We start from the raw sequence: 22,486 nt of genomic DNA, 5'->3' as shown, positions 1-22,486 counted from the left end.
CAGCTGTAACTCTGCCATGTTATTCAAGCTTTGCCCTCATGGTTATGAATCTCTGCATCAATATGTTGTGTACACCTGCTAGACTGGAGCCAAGAAAGCCTCCTAGGAAGGCTTGACAGTCCCCTGTGATGTCAGGGGACACCACAGCTGTGTGACAGTCCCACCACACCATGTGTGTAGCGTGGCCAGGGGCAGCCCAGGCCCCAGAACATGGGCTGTTAGGAGTCCAGATGATGCTCTTAGTCTTTGGATTTAGCTTTAGTCCTGACCTGTGAGGAGCAGGGAGTTGGACTCGGTGATCCGTATGGGTCCAACCTGAGATATTCTAGCTTCATGTAACTGCTGGGTCAGAAACGTACTTTGGCATTCTCTTTGGAGGGGGGGATTGAACAGCTGGATTAGTGATGTGTGTAGAAGACCCTCAGTGACTCAGGTGCACAGCAGGCTTGCACATTAATGCAGTGAACACTGGCAGAATGGTGTGGTGCTGTTCTTGTGTGAGCTGGGGGTTTGTTGCATAGCTGTGTGCTCTCTACTCCTGCCTGTCCTGCCCGAGAATGGCCTTCTGTGTGTCTGTTGGCTGTGTGCATTACATATCTGTCACTTCCTCTGCCACTGAAAAAGCGTCCAGATGATCTTTATACCTCCTGTACTCCAGAATCACGTAACATCTATGTGACTTTTTAAATTGGAACTTTAAAAATTATTAATCATTGTCTCCACATGAAATCAGCTAAGTCAATAGGAGATGTTTGGTGATTCTTATCCCTTTTTGTTCCATTACTGATACTTCTAGTAGGATCTGTTACAGGTAATATCTGCAGCGATTTCTAAAGCCCTCTTTCATCTAACTAAACATTTATCTTCAAGTTTCTCAGCATACCTGTCTTTGCTGCTAATGCCATCTCACTTGTTGCAACAAGCTTAGTGATCAAAGCTAATGAACCATCTTGGTAGGGATTGGAAGCTAGAAATACACTGAAGAACGAGGAAGATCTTTTCTATGCCCAGGAAATGTCTTAGCAGAACAGAGAGAGAGGGAGCTTTGGACAAAAGTTGTGATGGTTTTCGTCTATTATATAAATCTCAAGTGAACTGTCACCCTATTTCCTTAGCTCATGGTGCTTTCACTTTGTGGGCACCCTCTCCTCTTGCTAGAGCAAAGCAGCTTTGTCTTTTTGCCTGTGTAGGTGCTTCTAGATTGTGGCCTCTACAAACATGCTACAACTTTGTCCTGATTTAGCTGGTTCTAATTGCTGGTGATTTATGAGAAAGATGCTGTGAAACAACATAAAATTAATTTTTCTTCTCCATTAATTCAGATGTTCTAAGCATTTGGGTTTACTCCTGTGATTTCCTCTCCCTCGCAATTTACTTTGAAAAACCAAAGCTCCGCTGTGTTGTCCTGTTGTAGCCTTCAGTGTTTCCTTCTCCTTTCTCTTCTAAGTAAATTGAAAATTTGTTCAGATTTAGAAAATAGGGAAAAACATGCACTAAATGACAACTGTGTAACAAAGGTAGGTGTACAAAATATCAGCAACCTTTAACAGATAAAAGGAGAGAGAAACCCACGCTACACTCTTGATACTTTGAAGTAGCTGCAATACTAAAAGCAGTCCTGCAAAACACTCACGTGAATAATCCTTACTGTTGCAAGTAGTCCAGTTGTTCCCAGCACTGGTGAAAGGCAGTGGTCTGGCAGCTTTGAGGAATGAAGTTCTTTTTTTTTATTAGCTGGGCAAGTTTCCCAACACACATTGCCTGGTCAGCCTGCTAAAACCCCAATCTGAAGAGGGAGGGATAAGCTTTCTCTCGGGCTAACAGGCAGTTTGCTTTCCACAGATCACATAATTCTTAGTTGTGTTTGGAGGCTGCCAGTTAGCAAAAAGTAAAGGGAGAGACTTTGCAGGAAATTGCAGCTCTAATCCACCAAACTTGCATCAGAGTAGGACCACCTTGCTGCCCTCTGCAGATTCTGGAGAGGCCGTGCCCAGAGCCTGTGCCCCCTGCCTGTGCCAGTGCGTGCTCCAGGGATGCTCACAGTGTCCACGTTAGTCCTGGGGAGCAGCCTGTGCTCCTGCTTCCCTCGTCCACTTTCACTTGCTCTCCTTCTCAGGCTGCTCTCTAGGAACAGCTTCCACCCAGCCTGAGCCCTTTTTACTTGATGCTGGTGAAAAAACCTGGTAGCCTTTTGTGTCCATACCCTGTGTGCTCCCAGGCCTGCCCTAACCCAGTACTTTATTGCAAAGAACCTGGTTTACTCAGTGGGCAAGGTCTGTAAGCCCAGCTCTGACCACCTGAAATTTATTCATGCTCTGAATGTGAATGCAGAGTAATTTTTTAGTGCTACTCTGTCTTCTGCAATCACTGCCCATTCCTATCAGATGGAAGCAGACAACAGGTAACCAGAACTATTGTGGTGTTTGTCTTTCAGACACAGAATTGCAACTTCAGGACTTCCAAATCAACTCACCCAAGTTTCTACCCTTCCACCAAAAGGACTGTCATCAGTGCAAGATGTAATCCAATCTGTGCACAGGTTCCAGGGGCAAGTAGGACTCATGGTACGTTTCACAGTTGCTCGAGCAGACACCATTTGTGGGAGAGCAGTGCATTATATTGCAGAATGTGGAATTGCCCAGGGTTTATCTAAAAGTTTCATCAGGTACCAGCACCAGCAGTGTTGAAAGCTGTAGCAGCAGTCCTGGTTGGCAGAAGGTGGCATATCAGCTGCTTGCACATGATCCAGAGCCATTTGGAAAAAGCTTGAACCGCTTTCAGTAAAAATATCATGATTTGGTCTACTCGGGATATGCTTCTAGTCAGAGCAGTCAAAGCAGGCAGCTTTAGCACCTTCTGTACAGGAGGCAGTAGGGCTGCATGAAACATGGCCTCTGTTGTACAGGAGGGATGTGTTCTCCAGGGGCTGTTTGTGGCAGCTGTTACTGGATTTTAACATCAGGTAGTGGACAAGGAATTGACCATCGCTGAGACTGTGAACTGCACAAGGGTGCTTGCAGAAGTCAGACCAGATCTGGAGGTTTTCTGGCACCTTGCTATTCACCTTTTGTTCTATGTCAAAGCGTACTTCATTGAAAGAGAGGTATTGTCTGAAACGTTGCCTTCTCCGACTGCGTGGCTGCTGAACATGTGGGTCTTGAGACGCTTAATACAGCTGGCATCTTCTGATGCGGCTTCGGCTGAAACAGTCATGGGGGAGGGAAGACAGCCCTGCGTGGAAGCTCTTCCCGCCGGTACCGGGGCTGCAGAGGGGAGCTCCTGGCGGGCCCGCCGGCCCTTTTGGCCGGGCCCCACCATCGCGCCGAGCCGTCGGGTGCCGGCCCGGGCGGAGGTCGGGCTGCCTCCCCGCCCGCCCTGGGCAATGGCAGCACGTTCCGTGGCCCCGGCCCCGCTCGGGGGCCGCAGGGACCCCGCGGCCGCCGCCCCTCCCGGAGCAGGCCGGCGGTGCGGGCGCGGCTCCCGCCGCCGGGCCGGGGCCGTGCCGGAGGGCGGCGGTGCCGGGCGAGGGGCGCGGGGCGCGGGGCTGGCGGCGGAGCGCGGGGGGTGCGGGGGCGGGGGGGTGTGCAGCTCTCGCTAGCGCTGCTTGTGGTCACAGCTAGGCAAGCTCACATCCCATCTGGATCACGCTCGCTCTCTCCCTTCTGCTTTCCTACCATAGAGTTGCGCTGGAAACAGAAGATAGAGGGAGTGTAGGAGCTCGCCATCTCCAAGCGATCTACATTGGGAAAAACATGGAGTCGGCTCCGGCAGCCCCCGATCCAGCAGCCAGTGAGCCGGGCAGCAGCGTCTCCGAGGCGGCCGCCGGCGCCAGGGACACCCCGGTGAACCTGGAGCCTGCCCGGAAAAGCGATGCGCCGGCTCCCGTCCGCAGGCAGAGCTACTCCAGCAGCAGCAGCAGCAGAGGTAGGGAGACTTGGGGAAGGGGGAGGGGGCCGGGGGAGTGGGATCGGGGGGTGGGTGGGAATAGGAAGAGGGGGGTAAGAGAGAAGGGGGAAATGCAGCAATTTAATCCCCTGGTTTATTGCTCGTGCTTGTTGAAGCCGCGCACGCAAACAAGCCGGGCTTCTACCCCCTGCAAAAACCTTGCAAACTTTTATAGCTTCTTTTAATTGCTGCAGGAGGAGGGACAAATGCAATGAAAATATTGAGCGGTGTTTGGTGCTTTCCTATCTCTCTCGTTTATTGCCTGTGGTATCCGGATGGGTACTGTGCCCCTGAAATTACATAATTTTATAAATATATAAAGCAACAGCGGGAGTATTGGGATTCAAGGGAACAAACTTTTAAAGCTGCAGTGTCCTTCCTCCCCCCCTTTTTTCTCCCCCTCGTCTGTCTCCTTTTGACAGTTTCTCAACTGGTGTGCTGTGGCTTGTTGTGAATGGGGGATCTGTGATTAAACAGGAGATTTGCGGTTTGCGGGTGACTTATTCACTCTGTTGCGCGCTGTTTCCCCTTAATTCATTTAAGTGTATCTTAAAAATTATTTCATCGCGGAGCGGGTGATCTGGTCGCCGCTGTTGTCGAAGGTGCACAACTTCGCAGAGGGTCTCCGTGCGCCCGGGGGTTGTCGTGTCTCTCCCCGCCGGCCCCCGAATAAAAACGCTGCAAAACAAACGAGCCCCCCTTTCCTGCCGCCAGCTGTCAAAGCCCTCTCCTGCCTCCGGTTGCGTCTGGGAGCGGTGCGGGTCAGCTCGGGAGGTGCTCAGGGCGGCTGAAGTTTGGCGTGAGCCGCGGTAGCGCCCGAGCGGGCGGCGGGAGAGCTGCGCGCTGCCGGGCGGAGCGGTGCGGGGCCGTCAGGGGCGGGCTGCTCCCGCCGCGGCCGCGGCCACGGGCCCGGCTTCAAACGCCGCCGGAGTTTGCCGAGACGTGCGAGAGGGAGGAGGCTGCGGCTTTAATTACTTGTAAATAATTTATGAAGCGTTGCTCCTACAAAAGGGGGAAGCGCGCTAGAAAGGCTTCGCTCGGTAAAATCCCTCGGCGATGGGTAAAAATGAATTAAATAACGCTATGTAATAATACACACGGCTCTTGAAAGATACGACGGGCGGAGAAAAAGTACGTGCCCGGCGGGAGCGCAGCCCCCTCGGCGGCCGCCGGCGGGGCCGGGGCAGCGATGCCCGGCCGCCGGCGGTGGGGAGAGCGTCTCTCCTCGGACGGAGGGGGTTCGGGTTGTAGGTTGGAATATGGCTGATCATGTGTTGGCTTGTGTTTTACAGTATTTTTCCCCTTTTGGCCACACCCCCCCTTCCCAGGCAGCTTCCCACTCAGGGAATCCGCGTACAGTAAAAGCCATCGAGATGACACACGCCGAAACATTTAATTAGAGGCGATTTGCGAGCAGGGAGCGCGCCGTTCGGCGGATGCCGAGGCGAGGAGGAGCGGGCTCGGCCGGAGGAGGCCGGGTGGCCACGGGCGTGTGCGCAGGGAGCGTTTGGCTGCGCGGGGTATATTTAGAGCTTGCGAGAGTGGATTTGGAATGCAAGCGCCTTATGTAACGAGGTTAATCAGAAACACTGGAGAAAATTTCCTTAATTTGTCGGGGAGTTTTCTGGATGTTTGCGGAGCCGGCCGTAGTTGGCGGGTGTTACACAACGCCCCCCCTCCCGGCTCTCCGGCCCAGCGCTCCGGCGGCGCGGGCAGATGGTGCTGCCGGGGCGCGGGGCCGGCGGCGGGGAGCCGCCTTTGGGGAGGGGGCAACTTTGGGATCCCGTCAATTATGTAACACTCGGCCGGCGCTTCTCTACGGACGCGAAAAGGAGAGGGGGGTGCTGGGAAGCCCGGGCGGCTCCGGCGGCGAGGATGTTTTAGTTGGGTTTTTTTTTTTTTTTTTTTTTGGCGGTCCCGAAGTGTTGGGGCTCTGGTACTGCTAACCCGCTGACCCACATGTCCCTGCTCCCTCGGGGCTCGCTGGGGAAGGGGAAGAGCAGGGGCCAGGCGCTGGAGGCACACGCCGCCACTCGCCCGGGCTCCCGGTCGCCGCACGCAGGCAGGCACTGCGTTATGTAACAGTCTGAGTGGGAAAGCGAAGGTCAGTGATGGAGGCATCCCCGGCTACACAATGGCCAGAGCCCTGCGCGCTGGGGCTCTGCGGGCTGGAACGACAAATAAAGCTCCCGGCTCTAATTGGAGTGTGGCTTGGAAGGGTTTGGGAAGGGAGAGGGGAGAAGGAAGAGGAGAGTGGCAGGGATTTGGGGGGGAAAAAAAAGTGTTTGGGTTTTTTCGGATGATGTAATGGAGTTGGCAGAAAATACAAGTCTACTCCTAGAGTGCAAACAGTAAGAGAATTGCAGCTGGCATTCTGTGCTAATGTTGCATAAATTAGTGTATTGGAAGTAAATTGACCTATGGAATACACACCAGCTGATTGTGCCTTTCTAATAATTAAAACCTGGAGACAGAGAAGCACACAGGAGAACATGGCAATGACAACATTTTGGCCTCCTTGAAGTCAGGACTTGATGGATGGATTAGGTGTTAGGGGTCCCCGTGGACTTGTAGGTTTGGGGGTTTTTAATTTTTTTAAGCTATTGAAATAGCACTTGATTTCTTTTTTATTTGTTTTTAATTGGGCCCTTTATATCTTATGGCAACAATGTGACCTTAGTGTGTGACTAGTATAGGTGAAATTATTTTTAGAACTGTTACCTTGTAAGCTCATATGTTCAGCTGTGTATTGGGTTCAAAAATTTACTTGTTTGGGTCAGGGTTCTGCCATGTGTTGTGAGCAGGCAGCTCTGGACTCCCACGTGAGCTGTGGGGAGGATACATACAAATACATAAATATTTAGGTATAGGTACACATTTATACACTTCCGTAACTGTAAAAATCCTTATTTTTCACTTGACAAACACCACAAATATTTGTTTCATCTCCTTAATTTTCATGGCTGCATACTCTGCAAAGCTGCTTTGATACGTCAGGGTTTATAATAACCAGTGTACATAAGGAATGAAGAAAACAAAATTAAAGAGAGGGCTGTTGATGGAGAAGTGGGGAAAGTTTGCTGTGGAATAAATTCTTAAGTGAAGCTTTAGTTACTATAATATTATCATTTCAAAATACTTTATTGCTTGAGATGCAAACCTGTCTGTACCACCAGATCCTTACCTAACCTGGTTTTTATTTTGCCGAGGTTATGCTGGTTTTGTTGCTGTGTAGAATACTTAACTTTAAAACGTAAATTCTGAGTTACCAAAAGCACTTTTCAAATGGGGAGTTGTTAGGTGATATATTTAGTGTATGGAGGGCATGCATACATACTTGCATGCTTAAAAAATTCCCTGCAGTCTGATATTACAACTGATTGTTAGGAAATTGTCACCATAGTGGAAAAAGCAGGAAATGGATAAAAAGCCTGGTTTTCCCCGGAGGGATGCTTTTACTGCTGACAGTAGTTGTTAAAATTTTCTGACGACCAGTCACTGACCAGCAGGTTGAATTTCAGTCTGAGTGTGTATATGTGTGTGTGTTCTGCAACAAGGGTTTGTGGTTTGCCATGCTTGGTAGGAGGAACACTTCCCTCGCCAGCTCTGGCCCTGGCCTGTGGCTTTTATTGACATTTGCTTCACTTTGCAGCTGTTGACGTCCATGGAGGTGCCCCATGCTGCAGTCTAAGGCTTAACGTTCTGTTAGTCCCCCTAGAAAGAGTTGTAATTGAATAAACCCCATTTCAGTAGAGAACTACTGTATCATTACAGAGCAAAGTATGTAAAAAGCTTTTAAATCTGCTAAAAAATGCTTAGTTTGTTTGGAACTGAGCTCTTGGTCTCAGAGGTAAGTCAAGAGAGGATGTCTTGCTGAAAAATATTTAAGACAGCTCTTGCATCATTGGATGATGCTACGTGCAAATATTTTTATGATGCTTAACATTTAATAATTGAAGACTGCAGCTATGTAGGTTCTTCTTTGCTTGCTCTTGAGGTTCTCAGTGTATTCTGTGTTCTCCAGAACCCTTTGGAATTTTTTATGATGTCGTCTGTTTATCCTGATCCCCTTTCTGCTGGTAGATTGTGGCCATGTTGCTTTAGTGCTTTTTTAAAAAATTTGAGTGATGCTCCACAAGTAGGGATGTAACATTATTAATAGTGACAACAATAGGTTTTGGTGGTCTTTTCTTTAGAAATACTTTTTCTTTCCTAGATTTTTACCAGTTTCTGGATTTAGACCCTTCTACAGAGCATAGCCACAATACAAAATTCCGCATGTTGTTTTCAGGAGGACACTTTGAATTTTGTAAATTTGGATGCTTTCTGTAGATCCTTTGGATTGCCTTTGTCATCACTGAGGACTATTCTGCATGCACCACTGATTTAGTCCTATTTTGGAAGATGACATGTGCTTTGAATCCTTTAAAGTACAGCATTGTTTTAAACGTTTGTAGCATAGGAGCAATAATAGCAGCAGTATGTTGTTCTCCTAGGAACAATGCAGTTCTCTTATTTCAATAAACCGTAACCTATTCTCTTATTTTATTTGCTTGAGAAACATCTCAGGAGCTCATAAAACAGTATGTAAATACTGTTATCATTCAACCAAATGCTGTAATTTTACTAAATAAAGAACATATTTTGTAATGGAGATTAACAGGCTGTGTGACAATTTCAGTTTTGGGTATAGCACTGCATCTGAACGGAAAGGGCAATTTCAGCTTTGGGAGGTTGTCTCTTTTTTTTCTTTTTTCCTTCTGATATTTGTTTTTAAGCTGCAAAAATTGTGTTAGGGAAAATTTGAAATGACTCAGTCAATTTTATTGGATTTAATCTGAGAGCTATCCCAGTAAAAAGGGGGAAAACCCAACCTTGTTTTAAATTACCATGATATCTGTATCACTCTTGAAATTAATTTGTGAATCGGCGATCCATTCTTTACAGAAATATTTTTAAGAGTGTGTTTTCAGGGCCAGGCAGTTGTAGGAACAGCCATTAAAAAAAAAAAAAAAAAAAAAAAGAAAAAGAAAAAAATTTAAAATTGGGAGTCTATTTAAATGCACTGACAAGTGTGGGTGCTGTGTATCTGCGGGATTGTTTCCAGGCTCTGTGCTGCTCGCTGCTGCTCGGGGAGCAGAGGGGCTGCGGTGGCAGCTGCAGCTGCTGTCACACAGCTGTGCAGGGCAGGGACAGGGAAAGGGGAACGCTGGGCCCAGGTAGTCTACAGGAGCTGTCAAAATGCAGCAGTGCCCTTGACTCAGGGCCTTCCGTTCCCCTGTGGCCGGGCAGTTGTCACCCCTCAGCTGTCTGTCCATCCTAAACCTTTGGCAAGAGGCTGCCTGCCTTCCCAGGGCCTTTGGGTGGGGTGCTGCAGTGGGGAGCACTGTCTGCTTCTCTAGAGGAGCTGAATTATTTTTCTCAGTCGCACTTTTACCTGGACCTGAGCTCGCTGTGGGGGTTCTGTAGTTTTCTGTGGCTTTGGCAGAAGAGGAAGTTCTGGTGGGTAAAGTGTTGAAGAAACTTCCCGAATGTGTGGAAGCATCCACACTTCATATGCAGATTTCTGCTGTCTTGTTTCCTTTGACTCTTTTTTCAAGCATCTTGTGTTTCAGCCCTGATAATCATTTCTGGAAATGTACTTTACAAAGCTGTTGGTTTTATGTGTCCTCACAGCTGGCAGACAGGTCACACATCCTTACCTGCACAGATTCTTACAGATATGGAGAGGAGGGCCCTGCAGAGCAGAGTCTGAATCCCCTGCTGGCACTAGATCCATGTTGCACATTTGGTGTCAGAAACAGATCACACTTCGTTTTTAGGGTTGTTACAGATTTTTTTGGTCCCAGTGTTCTGATAGGAGGTTCCTCTACAGTTTTGTTGTCTGATGATTGGAAACCTTTTTTTCACTTCAAACTAACTGTGTTCGTGATCAGTTGGCTCACTTGCTTCTTTAAATGTTTTCTGTAAAACCTCCTTGGGCTGCAAATGAAGAGGAGCTGGAATTTTATTTTGTGATAGCTGAACTAACAGTGAGCTCTGTTCTATGACTCACGGTTTAGCACTTCAGCATATCTGTTGTAGATGGTCTGTGCTGATAGAAACATGAGAACAGCTTGGGCTGTGTGTCACGAGGAGTTAATTGTCTAATTTCTTGAATGTAAAGCTTGTGAATTATTCTTCATACCGTTATCTGAGGTCTCATCTAGGTATGTTTCATTCTTGGCAACAACTGAGCTCTTCAGAGACTGAGTGTATTGGGGTGTGTATTTTCATGAAGAAATTGTGGGGCTTATTTTACAGCAGTTTAATCTTACAGTTTAGCCTCATTGCACTGTTCATTTGGAAGGATCCCCAGGTGTTTTAAACACTATTGGGAACCATTTTGCTTATTACTGAAATCCAGCCACTTCTTGTGTGGAATCTGACAGCTGTTTAATGGTGCTCAGCCATGCTAAGCAGATCAGAACGGAAAGTGAAGAATACCATACCTGATTGAAACACTCAGAGGGATTCTGGATACAGATAATATAATTATCTGCATTGGAATTGGGTCAAACAGCTCTATTCCTGCAGAAAATGACTAGATATTTTCAGTGGCAGTGCATGGTCAAGAAATTGGTTTGAAATACCTTCCTGAAAATGAGACCCCCAGCAGTGAGATAATTGATGATCCTGCTGCTTACCCTATTGTGATCACCAGTTGCAGAATGATCAATGTTTTCAGGTATTTCTGGATGTATTAATTGTTTGGTTCCATGCTGGTATGTGAAATCTTACAAACCAGGGGAGACGCCTGGGATGTTGCAGGTCTTGCTTTGTAAAGCAAATTTCTTGGCTGGTGAATTGCTTAAATAGGGAGGTGCTGTCTGTGAAATGTGCTCATATTCACACAGAGGTTTTAAAAATGGGTCTAGGGGATCTCTTGACACTAAGCCAGTAGGGACTGGGGGAGGTGGGTGTCACGCCTTGTCTTGTGAGGACGTTGGTGACTGTGGGGAAAATACAGCTCTTTTCCAGTTGTCTTCAATTTCACTTCCCATGTAATCTAGCAGAACAGAGTATAAACAGAAGATCTGCAAAGGAGCAGAAGTCAAAAATTCATGATCAACTGAATGTACATAAATGTCCTGGTAATAATGACCCACTGCAGAGTCTTTCATTTGTAATTTAATCTAATAATTTCCGTGCACTTCTACAAGAACACACTATGAAGCTGGCAACTTCTGAGAAATTGCTGTGCTGTTACAAACAGCGTTTGAGCTGGCATTATAACAGCATGATAGATTGTGAGATGGAGAACAAAGTTAGTGTGGAAACTGAGCTGAGAGAAATTGCCAGCAGAATGTGAGAAAGCAGAGTTGGATTATGATAACCTCCCTTGTAGAATCAAATTAAACCATTTTAAAGGCTTTGTTGATTTTTAGTTTGTGGTTGTACTATGTATTTACTTCACATGGGTGCAGGAGATTAATGAGGCAGGTGTGGTGATCATGGGGTGAAAAACTGTGGTGCTGCTGTTCTTTTTAAATGTTTCATTTCATACAGACTGTGGGGTATTTACAGCATTAATTAACAATATGTCTGTGTGCTTTAGTTCTGCAACTGTTCAAATGTATTGAAAGATCTAATATACAGAGGTGATGGAAATTGTAACTCCTAGAAGGAAGTCAGACAGAGAACCCCCTCTTCCTTTTTTAATTTTTTTTTTTTTTTTTTTTTTTTTTTTTTTTTAAGTTTTAAGAGGTGGTTTGTGTAAAGAATGGGGAATATATGGCCAGGAATTCTGCAGTTAATTTTGACAGTATGGCTGAAAGAAGACAGAAGGAAAAACAAAAACCAAAGCCCAGAGGTAGACTGTATAGCAAAGTGCTGTTGAGTGTGCATCCAATAGAATCCCCAGCCCCTGACCTGTGAGAGAGGAGTTTTTTCATAGTTATATAGAAGTGTATGTATTCTGAAATAAAGATATATGCAGAACTGTAGACACCATGGGGAAGATTTAAATTATGTATTAGTAGAGCTTGGCCTGACTGTTTTGGCGCTGAAGCAAGGTCTGTTAGATACAGTCAAGGATAAAGCCAAGGCCAAGACTTGTGAAATACTGATTATAGCGTTTATTTTATTCCTGTAGTGGGATTACAAGAATACTTTAAAGCAGGATTTCCCCTCATAGTTTTTCTTCAAATGCAGAGGTAGGAAAGAATGCTTTTTATGAACTAATAGATGACTTTGCCAAAGTCTGAGCCGAATGTAAATCAGAGGCCTCTGCTGCATTACATCTTTTAACTAAGGGCAGAAAGGTAAGGTTTGAACTCTTTCTTTATAAGAAGTCTTGAAATTTGATAAGACAGTGAGAAGTACATCTTTTGCTAATACTTTACTTGAAGTAAAAAACCTGTCAGCATAAAGCGTCTCTTAAATCATATATATAATTAAAAAAATAAAATAAAACCCATCTCAAAGGAAACTAGGGCATATCAAAACCCTCTCTCTGCATCCTGCTTCATTTGTGTAATCTTCAAGAGGAGTTTTGTTAGTCACTTGTGTTGTCATTACAGAAGTTAGGAGAGGGTCCTTTACTGCCTGGGTTGTTAGAGAGGCCTTTCAGAAGTTCTGATGAGGTACTCTGGACTGTTGACATCTCGTGTGGAGTCAGAGTGCTGCAGAGATAATACATGCAAGTCAGAGCACAAAAGCAGCTCTTGCCAGGGCTGATGCTTGGAGGGATAATGGACAAAGCGATGTATAGTGGTGTGGTGTACTTTCAGTCCCTTAGCAATCTTGCCAATCTGTCAACAGCCAGACAGGCTTTACACTTGGAGTCTTTAAAAAACCAAACCACTCAGTTGTTTCTAGAGAGTTCATTTCCACTCAGCACTCCTAATGATTGTCATTTTCTGCTGGAATCAGGTGTATTTTTAAGAAATCATCTGATTTTCATGAGTGTGAATCTGCCAGAGATCAGATTGGGTCATATGCTGGCAGCATGAAAGCCACCCTTGGCCATGAGAAGTGTTCTGCCCTACTGGCAGAAGACTGGATCCTGTGACTGTTTGTGTGTGTGCTTAATAGCAAGGATTGTGGATGGTTCTGTTGATGTCAGTGGTGGTACTTCAGTGTGGGGTAAAACTAGGGCTGCATGTGCAGTAAAGATCAACAGAGAGCTGCAAGTCATCAAGAACTGCACTGGGAAATGGTTTAAGAAAAATAAGCAATTTTAGCACCAGTGAAAATGACTCTGGATAAAAGATGAATTAACTGTAGTTTTCAGCTAGGTGAGTACTTGTAATTATTTTGGCAGATACATTGTTACCCTGCTATAATTTTGCTTCCAGGATCATACTGTGGTTTCACTGCTGGAGAAGAATTTGTATCCCTACTTCAGAACATCTGTTAGGAGACGAGCAGGAATTTCCTCAGAAATTCAGAACCTGAGTTGCACTTGTCTATTGCTGTATATGGAGTGTGTTTGCTAGGTTTACTAAAGGTTTTACTTTGTGGCCACTGACATCTTAGCTCTATTCTTATAACAATCAAAAAGTCTTTTTTGTTTTGTGCTGGAAAAAATGAAGGGAAAGGTGAACTGATTGTAGGGATTTAGCTTCAGAGAATTTAATAAGCTGACTGTTGAGGTGGCCTGCCTTATTGGCATTTATCTCTCTTGATATTGGCTGCCTCTAACATGATTTGATCATAACTGAATTATTTTCCTGGTTTGTTTTCTTTTTCTGAGTAAATAACACTATACCACTTGGCTTCCTTTTAGAGATTCATGGTTCTAGTTCACGAGAAATTGCCGTTGTTAATTTTTTGGATAATAATACCCCCCTGGAATTAGCAGGCCAGGTCAGCAGTACCCCAGAGATGCTTTAGTGTGACATGTAGTCTAGTATCTAAGGCTGTGTGAAAGAACAAGGGAAGATTTTTTATTTTGAAACGGAAGCAAAATCCTTCCAAAATTCTAGCTAGTCATTAACTTTCCACTGCAGTGCTCAAGGCAGTCTGTCACTAAAATCTTTGGTTTCAGTTCTCTGAAGAACGCTCCCCCATACAACATTCACCTTAGAGAGGATAAGGACAAAAGCTTCTGGATGAAGGCAGGATTAGCAGAGCAGCTAGGTTTACAGATAACCACGGGCTTCCATTTAGCAAGCTGTATTTGGCCTCAGTGTTGGGTTTCCAGCATTCCCCAGTCCACCTTCCTGTTGTTTTCAGCCCAGTTTAGAGACTGTAGAAATGGCTTGTCACAGATCTCTGCAATTGGCAAGTCTCCTCAGAATTTCTTCCACGTATCCTTTGTTTTCTTTGCCACAGCCGAGGTTCAAAGCAGAATGTCTTTAGGGATTTGAGAGCAAATGATCACAAGTGGCGAGGTGGGGACTCAATGCCAATACTGAAAATATTTTGTTGCATTGCTTTTCTCTGCACACAGCACAACGCACACTGGAAGCAAACTTGGCTCTGGAAAGGCAGCAATAGAAAATGTAAAAACAAACCCAGAAAGGAAGTAAATGAAGCCAAAGGGGGGAGCAGGGTAGTTTTGGGTAATGAACAGTAAAAGAAAGATGTGGAACTTAAGGAAGAAGTGTAATGAAAGGGCACAAAAGAAAGATGACTGATTTGGAGAATGGCCTGGAAAAAAAAAAACCCAAACATTTGCAAAAAGACTGGAGTAGTGGGGGAAGCTGCAGTGTCTGCTGAGGGGAGGGGAATTTACAGCTTTATTTCCTCTGTGCAATTAATATATTCTTAATCTGTGATCTTGTCTTTGCTGTGGAATGTAATAAAATGTGTTTTAGTGCATGGTGTGGTCTCAAACTGTTGCCTCAGATTTGCTTCAACACCCTCTTGTTTCCAATGAGCTCTGACTCAATTCTTTTGCCATAGATGTTGTGCTAATGTGTTATAGGAATTATTTGTCTTATCTCGGTCCTGTGAAATTAGGAATCCTTTCCCACAGTGTGATAAGCAGATTAAAATGAAAGCCTGTTTTTATGGTCCAGCAACAGTGCAAATATTTGGGGGGGAAAAAAAAACAGAAAGAAAAAGAGTTGTGAACTAACAGTGGGGTGTTGTGGGCACTCTTTATGAAGAAAACACATCTTGTCAGCTAAATGGTGAGATGGTAAGTTGCAGACTTCCCTTGAAAAGGTTTATGCTGTTTTCCCTGGTGCCTTCATTGGGGGGAAGAGCTTGGGACTGGTAGTTTCTACTCAGATACCTGTTGTTCTCACTTGACATTGACTAGTGAGGAATCTCTGAAGTCCTTTCTTCAAACCCTCATCAGTGACTTCAGGGCTGCATTTGCTTTGTGGTAGACAGTCCTGGGACAGTATTTGAGCTCTTTGAAGAAGCACTAAACATAGTATTAGAGGCTACTACCAACTGTTTTTTGTTTGTAAGATAAATTACTTTAAAAAGTAGTCAAGTGATGGTACACATGAAATCCAGGATTCATGTTACTCTGTGTCTTGAATTCCTGTCTCATGTCTCCTTTCCCTTAGGAGCAGAATATATTTTCCTTACAGCAGTATTTTATTTATACTGACTTACTTAAATCTTAGTGTCATAACATTCCATGATACTTTATAACTGCTCTCCTACCCATATGGGATTGGTCACAGAAAGTCTGAAGTTCTCATGAAATGAATGTGGACATGATGTGCCGAAGACCATGAGAGTATCTTCCGGTGTTTGGGCAACAACTTAATGAAGGCATCCCTTGTTATTGTAACACACGTGAGGGGACACTGCAACGTGTGTTCCCATTTCATTCATTCCTCTCATTTCCCTGCATGGAAATAAGGAATAGGATTTCATGTTGCTACATCAGAAAAGTTGCTCCTTCAGGTCTGTTCAGGTCACGATCAGAGTTGAGAAGTTTTGGAAGTGGTTATGGGCCGCACTCTATGGAGCTTTATGCTGAGATGTGTTGAGTTGCAAATTGTGAGGACGCAAAAAGATAGAAGATGTAAGAGAGGTGCCCCATTATTTCCCTGTCTGTGGACTAAGTTAGCAGCACCAGACCACTGAAGTGCCGTAGAAGGTACTTGAAAGTTTGACATTTTAGGTGTTAGTTTTCCCCAGAAGGACAGGTACAAAGAAGTTTGGCATTTTTCCCTCTGTCCATGCTGGACAGGGAGGCAGCAGCTGTGCCTTAATGTTTTTTCTTCTTGCCCAGCATCTGGTCTCGGTGTCCTTTTGTCAGACCAGCTCCATGCACGTGTCCTGGGATACCTGTGGGTTTGTTGGCCCAGGAATTGAAAATTCCACGCTCTCACTGATGCTGTAGTCTGACTGCTGGTGTGGGTGCAGCTATGCCAACAGAAGGGAGCATTTATCACTTCGTTGTGTGTCCGAGTGTAGCAAAACCAGCATAATTGTTTGGGTTTTTTTTCTTTAAAAATTGCCTTCTATTGAGTTTTAGCTCGATGTGCTGGAATTAAGTGGGGGCTGGGGAGGATGGCAACTTTATTTGTCATTGCTGTGTTAGCTGAGGCTCTGCTCCACAGGCAGTGCTTAACAATCCTCAGGAGATTGCAGGGATCTGTCTCGGCTCAGCCCTGGCCAGGTGCAGTCACACCACTGCTGGGCACAGTTACCTGCTTTAATTTATGTGAAAGACTTCGGGTCCCTCAGTCCCTACAGACCCGGGGCGTGCAACAAAAAGATTGTGCAGTGTAAGTTAAGTATTAAAACTTGATCAAAAGTAGATAAATGGCAGTGGTAGGGGTAAGCAGTATTCCTTCTTTTGGTGGAAGTTCTTATGTGTTATAAGTATTTTTCAGCATACTTTAACCAGATCAGTACAGAGAAACTTGGTTTTAGTCTGTCTCAGGTAGTGTCTGATTTTTGCAACATTTAAATGCAAATGTAAGCAGTTGAAGTTTTTTTGTAATCCTGACATCTCTGTGTGATATTTCTCCATAAAAGTAAATATTTCTGTATTATGTTTTTCCAGTGCAATGTTTTAGATGTAAAGACATTGCTTTTGATTTGCAATTGTTTTTTTTTTCACATTTTTCCTGTGTGTTTTAAGCAGAGGGACTTACAACTGCTGGACCTTACTGAGGGAAAAGTTTTATAGACATAAACCAAGAACGTACAGTGAATAATAAAGCTATATTAAAATTAAAGCATTAGAGATTTTTAATACCTTTAAGGTAATTTAAATTTAAAACATATTTTAGATTTAAATCATGTGAAGCTGTTCTGCATGACTTCCACCAGCCTTTATTAAGGACTAAGCACTCTACTTGCCAACTTTTAGAGATTACACTTTTATTTGTAATTTGTCTTCTAATGTGCCGTTAATAGCAATATGGCAATCATTCAGTTTTGCAAAGTCAGGTAGGCTTCTAATCTGTAGAGACATTCCTAATAGATGTAATAACATTTTATTCAAGGCATTGCCATAATAATTAGCCTTTTCACATTTTCCTTAAAGACAACTTGGAGGAAAAATTCTTTCCAATGACACAGATGTGGTTATTAATTTGTTTGCTATTGCTGTTTGGATGTTCTCCTCAGTGTTCCAAATGGGAAGATATCCATTTCTTCATATTTGTTTCAAACCTCACATGGTGGGACTGGGAGAACGTAGTGCAGGTGTGATGTGCTTCTCTGACTGTCCATTTGTTCACCTGGATCCAGGTGTCCAGAGTTGCTGTGCTCAGTATGGTGGGACAGGGGTCTGAAATGTCCATATTTTACATTCTTTTGTGCTGCAGAAGGTTAATTCAGTTTACTGTCTCTTGTCAGAGTCCTCACTGTGGCCACTGAGATACCAAGAGGGGAAGGTCTTGCAGGAGAGCGTGAAAGCAAGAACCACAAACTCTGTTTGAATTCCTTGCCAGCCGTGTCTCCTGTGGTTCTGTCTGCCTGGTCAGATCCATACCTAGAACTGGCTGGGCTTTAAACCCTCCTTTTCCCTGGAACTCCCTTCCCTGTTGGATATAGCTGTGTTCCCCTCGTGTGCATGAGGTGACAGTGGCAGTGCTCGGGGACAGAAGGGTGTTGGGAAGGCTCTGCTTTGGTGGCCACATCCCACACTACTGCAGATTCTGAGCTTAAAATGTCAGTGTTGGCTCCACACGAGTTGGTATCATTAACCATCAAAGGCTGTTTAATGTGAACTGGAGTTTGGGATCCGAGATGTGAAAAGAATTGAAATACAGTGTGTTATGTAACTTTGAGTTGCTAATATGCGGTTGTGTTACCGAGAAGGATTAAGGGCAAATTTTATCCAAAGGCACTTTCAGGAACTAGAGATATCCAAAATATTGTTAGTCATCCCTTCAGCTTTTTATTAGCAGTATCTTGCTGAGACAGGTGATTGTTAAAATGGAGAAGGAAGTCTGGTTGTTAGTTCCAGTCTGAAGCTGTATTTAAGTGAACCGTTTCCAGCAAAGGGGAGAGGATCACTGCTGTGGGCTTTAGCCAGAGAAACAAACCCGAGGTCTGCTTTTTAGTTCCTGCGTTCAGCACGGAGAAACCTGTGTTTGATAGACTTTGGAGTAAAAAGGAGGGTTGTGTACCCTCCAGAAACTGGAGAAGAGATGGAATCTTGGCTGTCAGTGGGACTGGACTCTTCTCAGACCAGCCTCCAAAGCAACAGTTACCATAACTGAATATTGCCCTGTGCGTGGTACACCTCGTATTTCAAACACAGATCAAATTCAGCAGCAGGTTTGAAATGGAACTGAGCTTCCAGAAACCAGCCCAAATATCAACAGAACCCCTCCAATCTTAGTATGAGGAGCTTAAATTGAGGCATCCTGCAAATCCTGTTAATAGTGTAATGACTCTCCATTAATTCCCATTGCTTTTTTGTCCGTTGATTTTCAGCTACTTGATCCATCATCATTTTGTCAGTTCTACTGAAGACTCTTTTTATAGTCAGCTATTAAAGAATGGTTTCAGTTTCTGTTGACTCAAATTTTTGTAGCTTTCCTGAAATCACTGATGTCTGAATTCAAATTCCCACTTTAGCAGTGGAAATATCTGTTGAAATTCTTTTTCCTTACTTCCTCAATACCTCCGTGTTGTCATTTTGAAGTAGGTTGTACTGCATCCCAAGAGAGAAAGTAAGCTTCCGGTCTCCCTGCTGTTGGAATCTTGCTAATGCAAGTGTTACCAAGATATTATGTGTTAAATATGCAGCAAAACAACATTGATTTCTTTCCTTCTTTTCTGCATGGTGGAAAGAAGCAGAAGAAGTTTTACTCTTAGCATTTATCACACCCAAGTGGGCGTGGGAGTAATTTTTCTAACACAAGAATTATTTCTAAAAATGTGCTTATATTTATTCAAACAGTTTGTTTCAGCTTTCATTTCTGAGCTGAGCAGGTTTCTAAAGAGCTCTTTTTCCAACATGAGGATGGTGGGAGCTGGTGGATATTAAGAGTCAAGTAAAATATTTATAGTCCTGGAGGAAAGGTGGATCATCAAGAAAAGAAAACTAACATTGATTAATTGATAATGATGCATGTGCTGTATTTGCTTTTGTGGAACAGTTGGGAAAATTCATCTCCCTTTATGGGTTTGTGTGACTTTGAAACTCTGAGGCATTTTCATTGATGGGATCTGTAAGCTTTTCTGTATTTTAGATTGAGTGTCAGTTTGGAAGATAGATGTGCCAGGACAGGTACTTCCTTCCCCTTCAGGGTGGGTCACAGCAGAATTCAGAAACTGGAGATATCCAAAACGTTTTTAGTCATCCTTTCAGGTTTTTATTATCTCTGTAGAATTAACCAGCTAAATTAACCTATTTAATTCAAAGGTTCCATTCCAAGCATTTGGCAGGAAGTTTTATCAATTCTAAAAGAGCAAAGCAAGGCTTCAGGTAACAGCAAATGCAGTGATATCCCATTAGCAGAGATCATCTTCAGGCTGGTTTGTTTTTTTTTTTTATAGTACAAAATTATAACAAATGATGAAGTGTTGGTATCAAAATTTAGTGACCAATTAATGGAGACAAGAAGATGTTTTTGTTTCAGAAAATGGATGTGGTGAACAACTGGAGCAGATGCAGGTTTGCTCATAAATTACTAAATGGATGCATTGGAGTACTGCTTCTGAAAGATAAACAGCTGGGAAAGAGTTAGAGGAAGTGTTGATTTTTATCTTAGTAAGATAAGTACTGGCAATCAAACTCATCAAAATTATGTTCCAGTAGGTTATTATTTTACTGACTGGTATGCTTTTTTTGTGTTAAAAGTGTAATGGAATTGAGGTCTCCCTCCACTGAGAATTAATCAGCTGTGTTACCCTTGCCTGGTGTTGGAGTAACTTGAACTATTTTGCTTTTTCTTCTCCGTGCTGCTTCATGCTCCAGCCTTCTCTGTCTCTTGCCTGTAGGTATTTCTCACTTATTTATTTCTTGTATGTCTTATTCCTCATTTATAGCCAGTGTTTTTCATGGTGAGTAAACTTTGTGATAGTTTAATGAAATTTAGCTTTGCTCATCTCTGTCCTAACAACCTTCCTTCCGGCTAGACAAAATTAAGCACCAGTCTCTTTGAAGACATTTTTGTGTACAGATTTTTTTTTCAAGTAACTTTAACTGATTGCTGAAAACATCTAAGATTATGGGCTGGTGGTAGTCACTACCAATTATGAATATTAGAGGGGCACTATCTAGTGTTTCCTAGGCAAAGTCCCTGTTTAAACAAGTGTTCTGCTAAAGGGAGCTGCTGGGCCAGCCATGCTTTGAGGTACCATCACAAGAGGGTTTTTTTTGCCATGAGACTGGTTACCAATGCTTTTGTTTTGCTTATATTCTCTCTGTAAGACTCAGCCTGAGGGAAAGGGATGTTTTTTGTGAAATCCTCTGCAACTTAATTGCTTAGGCTAGATGAGAGCAGACTGCAGAGCCCCACAGGTGCAGTTTATGCTCTGGCCTCTGCTCACTGGAAGTGGCAATAAACATATGCAGAGGTTTTGGTGGCTCTTGGAATCTTTCCTGCACAACTCTTTACTTTTAAATCAGTTTGTGTAGGGTTTGCAAGAAGTAAAAATAGTGCTGGGTTTTTGTTTGCTTTTGCCTTGGTGATGCTGGATATGTGATCAGTACTGTGTGGTATGAAAGAACCGTGCAATGTGAATAACACAAAGTAGGAAATCTTATCAAAGAGGCAGAAAAAAATTCGTGGGCCCCTACAGGTAAAAAGACAGTATTCATAAAATTAGTTACTGTAGGGGTGGCATTGCTGCTATTGTCATTGATACACTGCCCAGTCAAATCACAGGCACTGGAATGTACATAAGGACTTTCTGAAGTGGGATTTCTTTGGTCATTACTTTTTCTCTTGCTTTAAAACCAGTGTAGGCTCTGCTTCTTCCCCAGTTAGGCTGATGTGTGGAATTTGCACCGTCTGTGGCAGGTAGGGCTGCCAGTGTCTAGCCTGAAGTAAAAAAAAGAGTTATTTCCTCCAAGAGTGAATCGTATTCTTCAGTTTAGATTTAACAAGTAAGAGAAGGTATATCCTGTTGCCTACCTCAGATTTCCCTCTGATCCTTATGTGGAGGTTCAGTGTATGCCAATGTCCCTAAAGAGTTCTGGCAGAAATGAGGAAAAATTCTAGTGTGGTATCCTGAGTGGACTTGTCTGTGGAAGGATAAATCCTGAAGAGCATGTGGAAGCTGCTGTTTGGGCTCAGGAAAGAAGTATGAAAATATTGTTTGTGTCATAGCTAATTAATGGGCAAATAAAGAAACCTGCATAATACAGAATGGGAAAGAGCAGAAGATGAGAGAAACCTCTTCTGAGAGGCTTCTGATGTCTGGGAACCAAATGAGTGAGTAATGTTTTGAAATTGCTTCAAGTGCTTAGTGTTGATAATAGTTCCTTTAAGCCACGGTGGAATGCCCTGCGTGCTGACTCTCAGCTGCATTATTGTGTGTCGCAAGCCCCAGCAAGGCAGAGCCCTGCTGGGAGATGTTTACCCAGCTTCCTCCCAAAATCAGACTTTGCCGCTCTTCTGCTCCTCACTTGTTCTCTAGTGGCCTTGAAGCCCCAGCCATTTTCCTTGCAGACGGCGAGGAAGGTCTGCATTACCTGTTTTGGTCGTTTCCCTTTCTTAGTTGTTCAGAAGGCACTGGAAGGAGAGGAGCAAGTCTCCGTGGCTGATAAGAAGCATTATTGTGTTTCACTTTCCACTGGGATTAGCTGTGGTGAGGTGTCCAAATACTGCTTCTCTCCAGGTATGCAGTATTGATGCCTCCTACTCACCCAAACTGCGGCGCAGGGAGCAGTCATCCCATGTAGGATTCCTCTAACAATCCCTGCTGTTTGCACAAAGATACGTATTGCTAAGTTCTTCAGAATGCCCGGTATGGTCTAACATACTGAAGCTGGCACCTTCAGGGGATAATCAAGAGGATAACTCTTCTGAAGATTGATGTCTGAATTAAGTCAGGGAATCACCCTGACTCCCTGTTTCTCTCCTGTAAACCAGACAAATTTAAGCAAACCCACTGCAAATTCATATATTGACACCGTGTGTGCTTCAGGCCAGGTGCAGGAGAGGAATTTGTC

General features: G+C 44.1%; 1 protein-coding gene across 1 annotated transcript in view; it reads left to right on the top strand.

Moving 5' to 3' along the window:
* Window positions 1–2,434: 2,434 nt before the first annotated feature.
* The window catches only part of RORA (RAR related orphan receptor A), a 357,011-nt gene continuing 336,959 nt past the window's right edge, over window positions 2,435–22,486 (top strand). The window contains 2 exon segments of the mRNA XM_066328073.1: window positions 2,435–2,564; window positions 3,680–3,924. Coding sequence (XP_066184170.1) covers window positions 3,753–3,924 — 172 coding nt within the window. The 5' untranslated portion in view covers window positions 2,435–2,564; window positions 3,680–3,752.

This window comes from Sylvia atricapilla, chromosome 13 (genome assembly GCF_009819655.1).
Source record: "Sylvia atricapilla isolate bSylAtr1 chromosome 13, bSylAtr1.pri, whole genome shotgun sequence".
Lineage (NCBI taxonomy): Eukaryota > Metazoa > Chordata > Aves > Passeriformes > Sylviidae > Sylvia > Sylvia atricapilla.
This window is presented reverse-complemented; position numbering and strand designations above follow the sequence as displayed.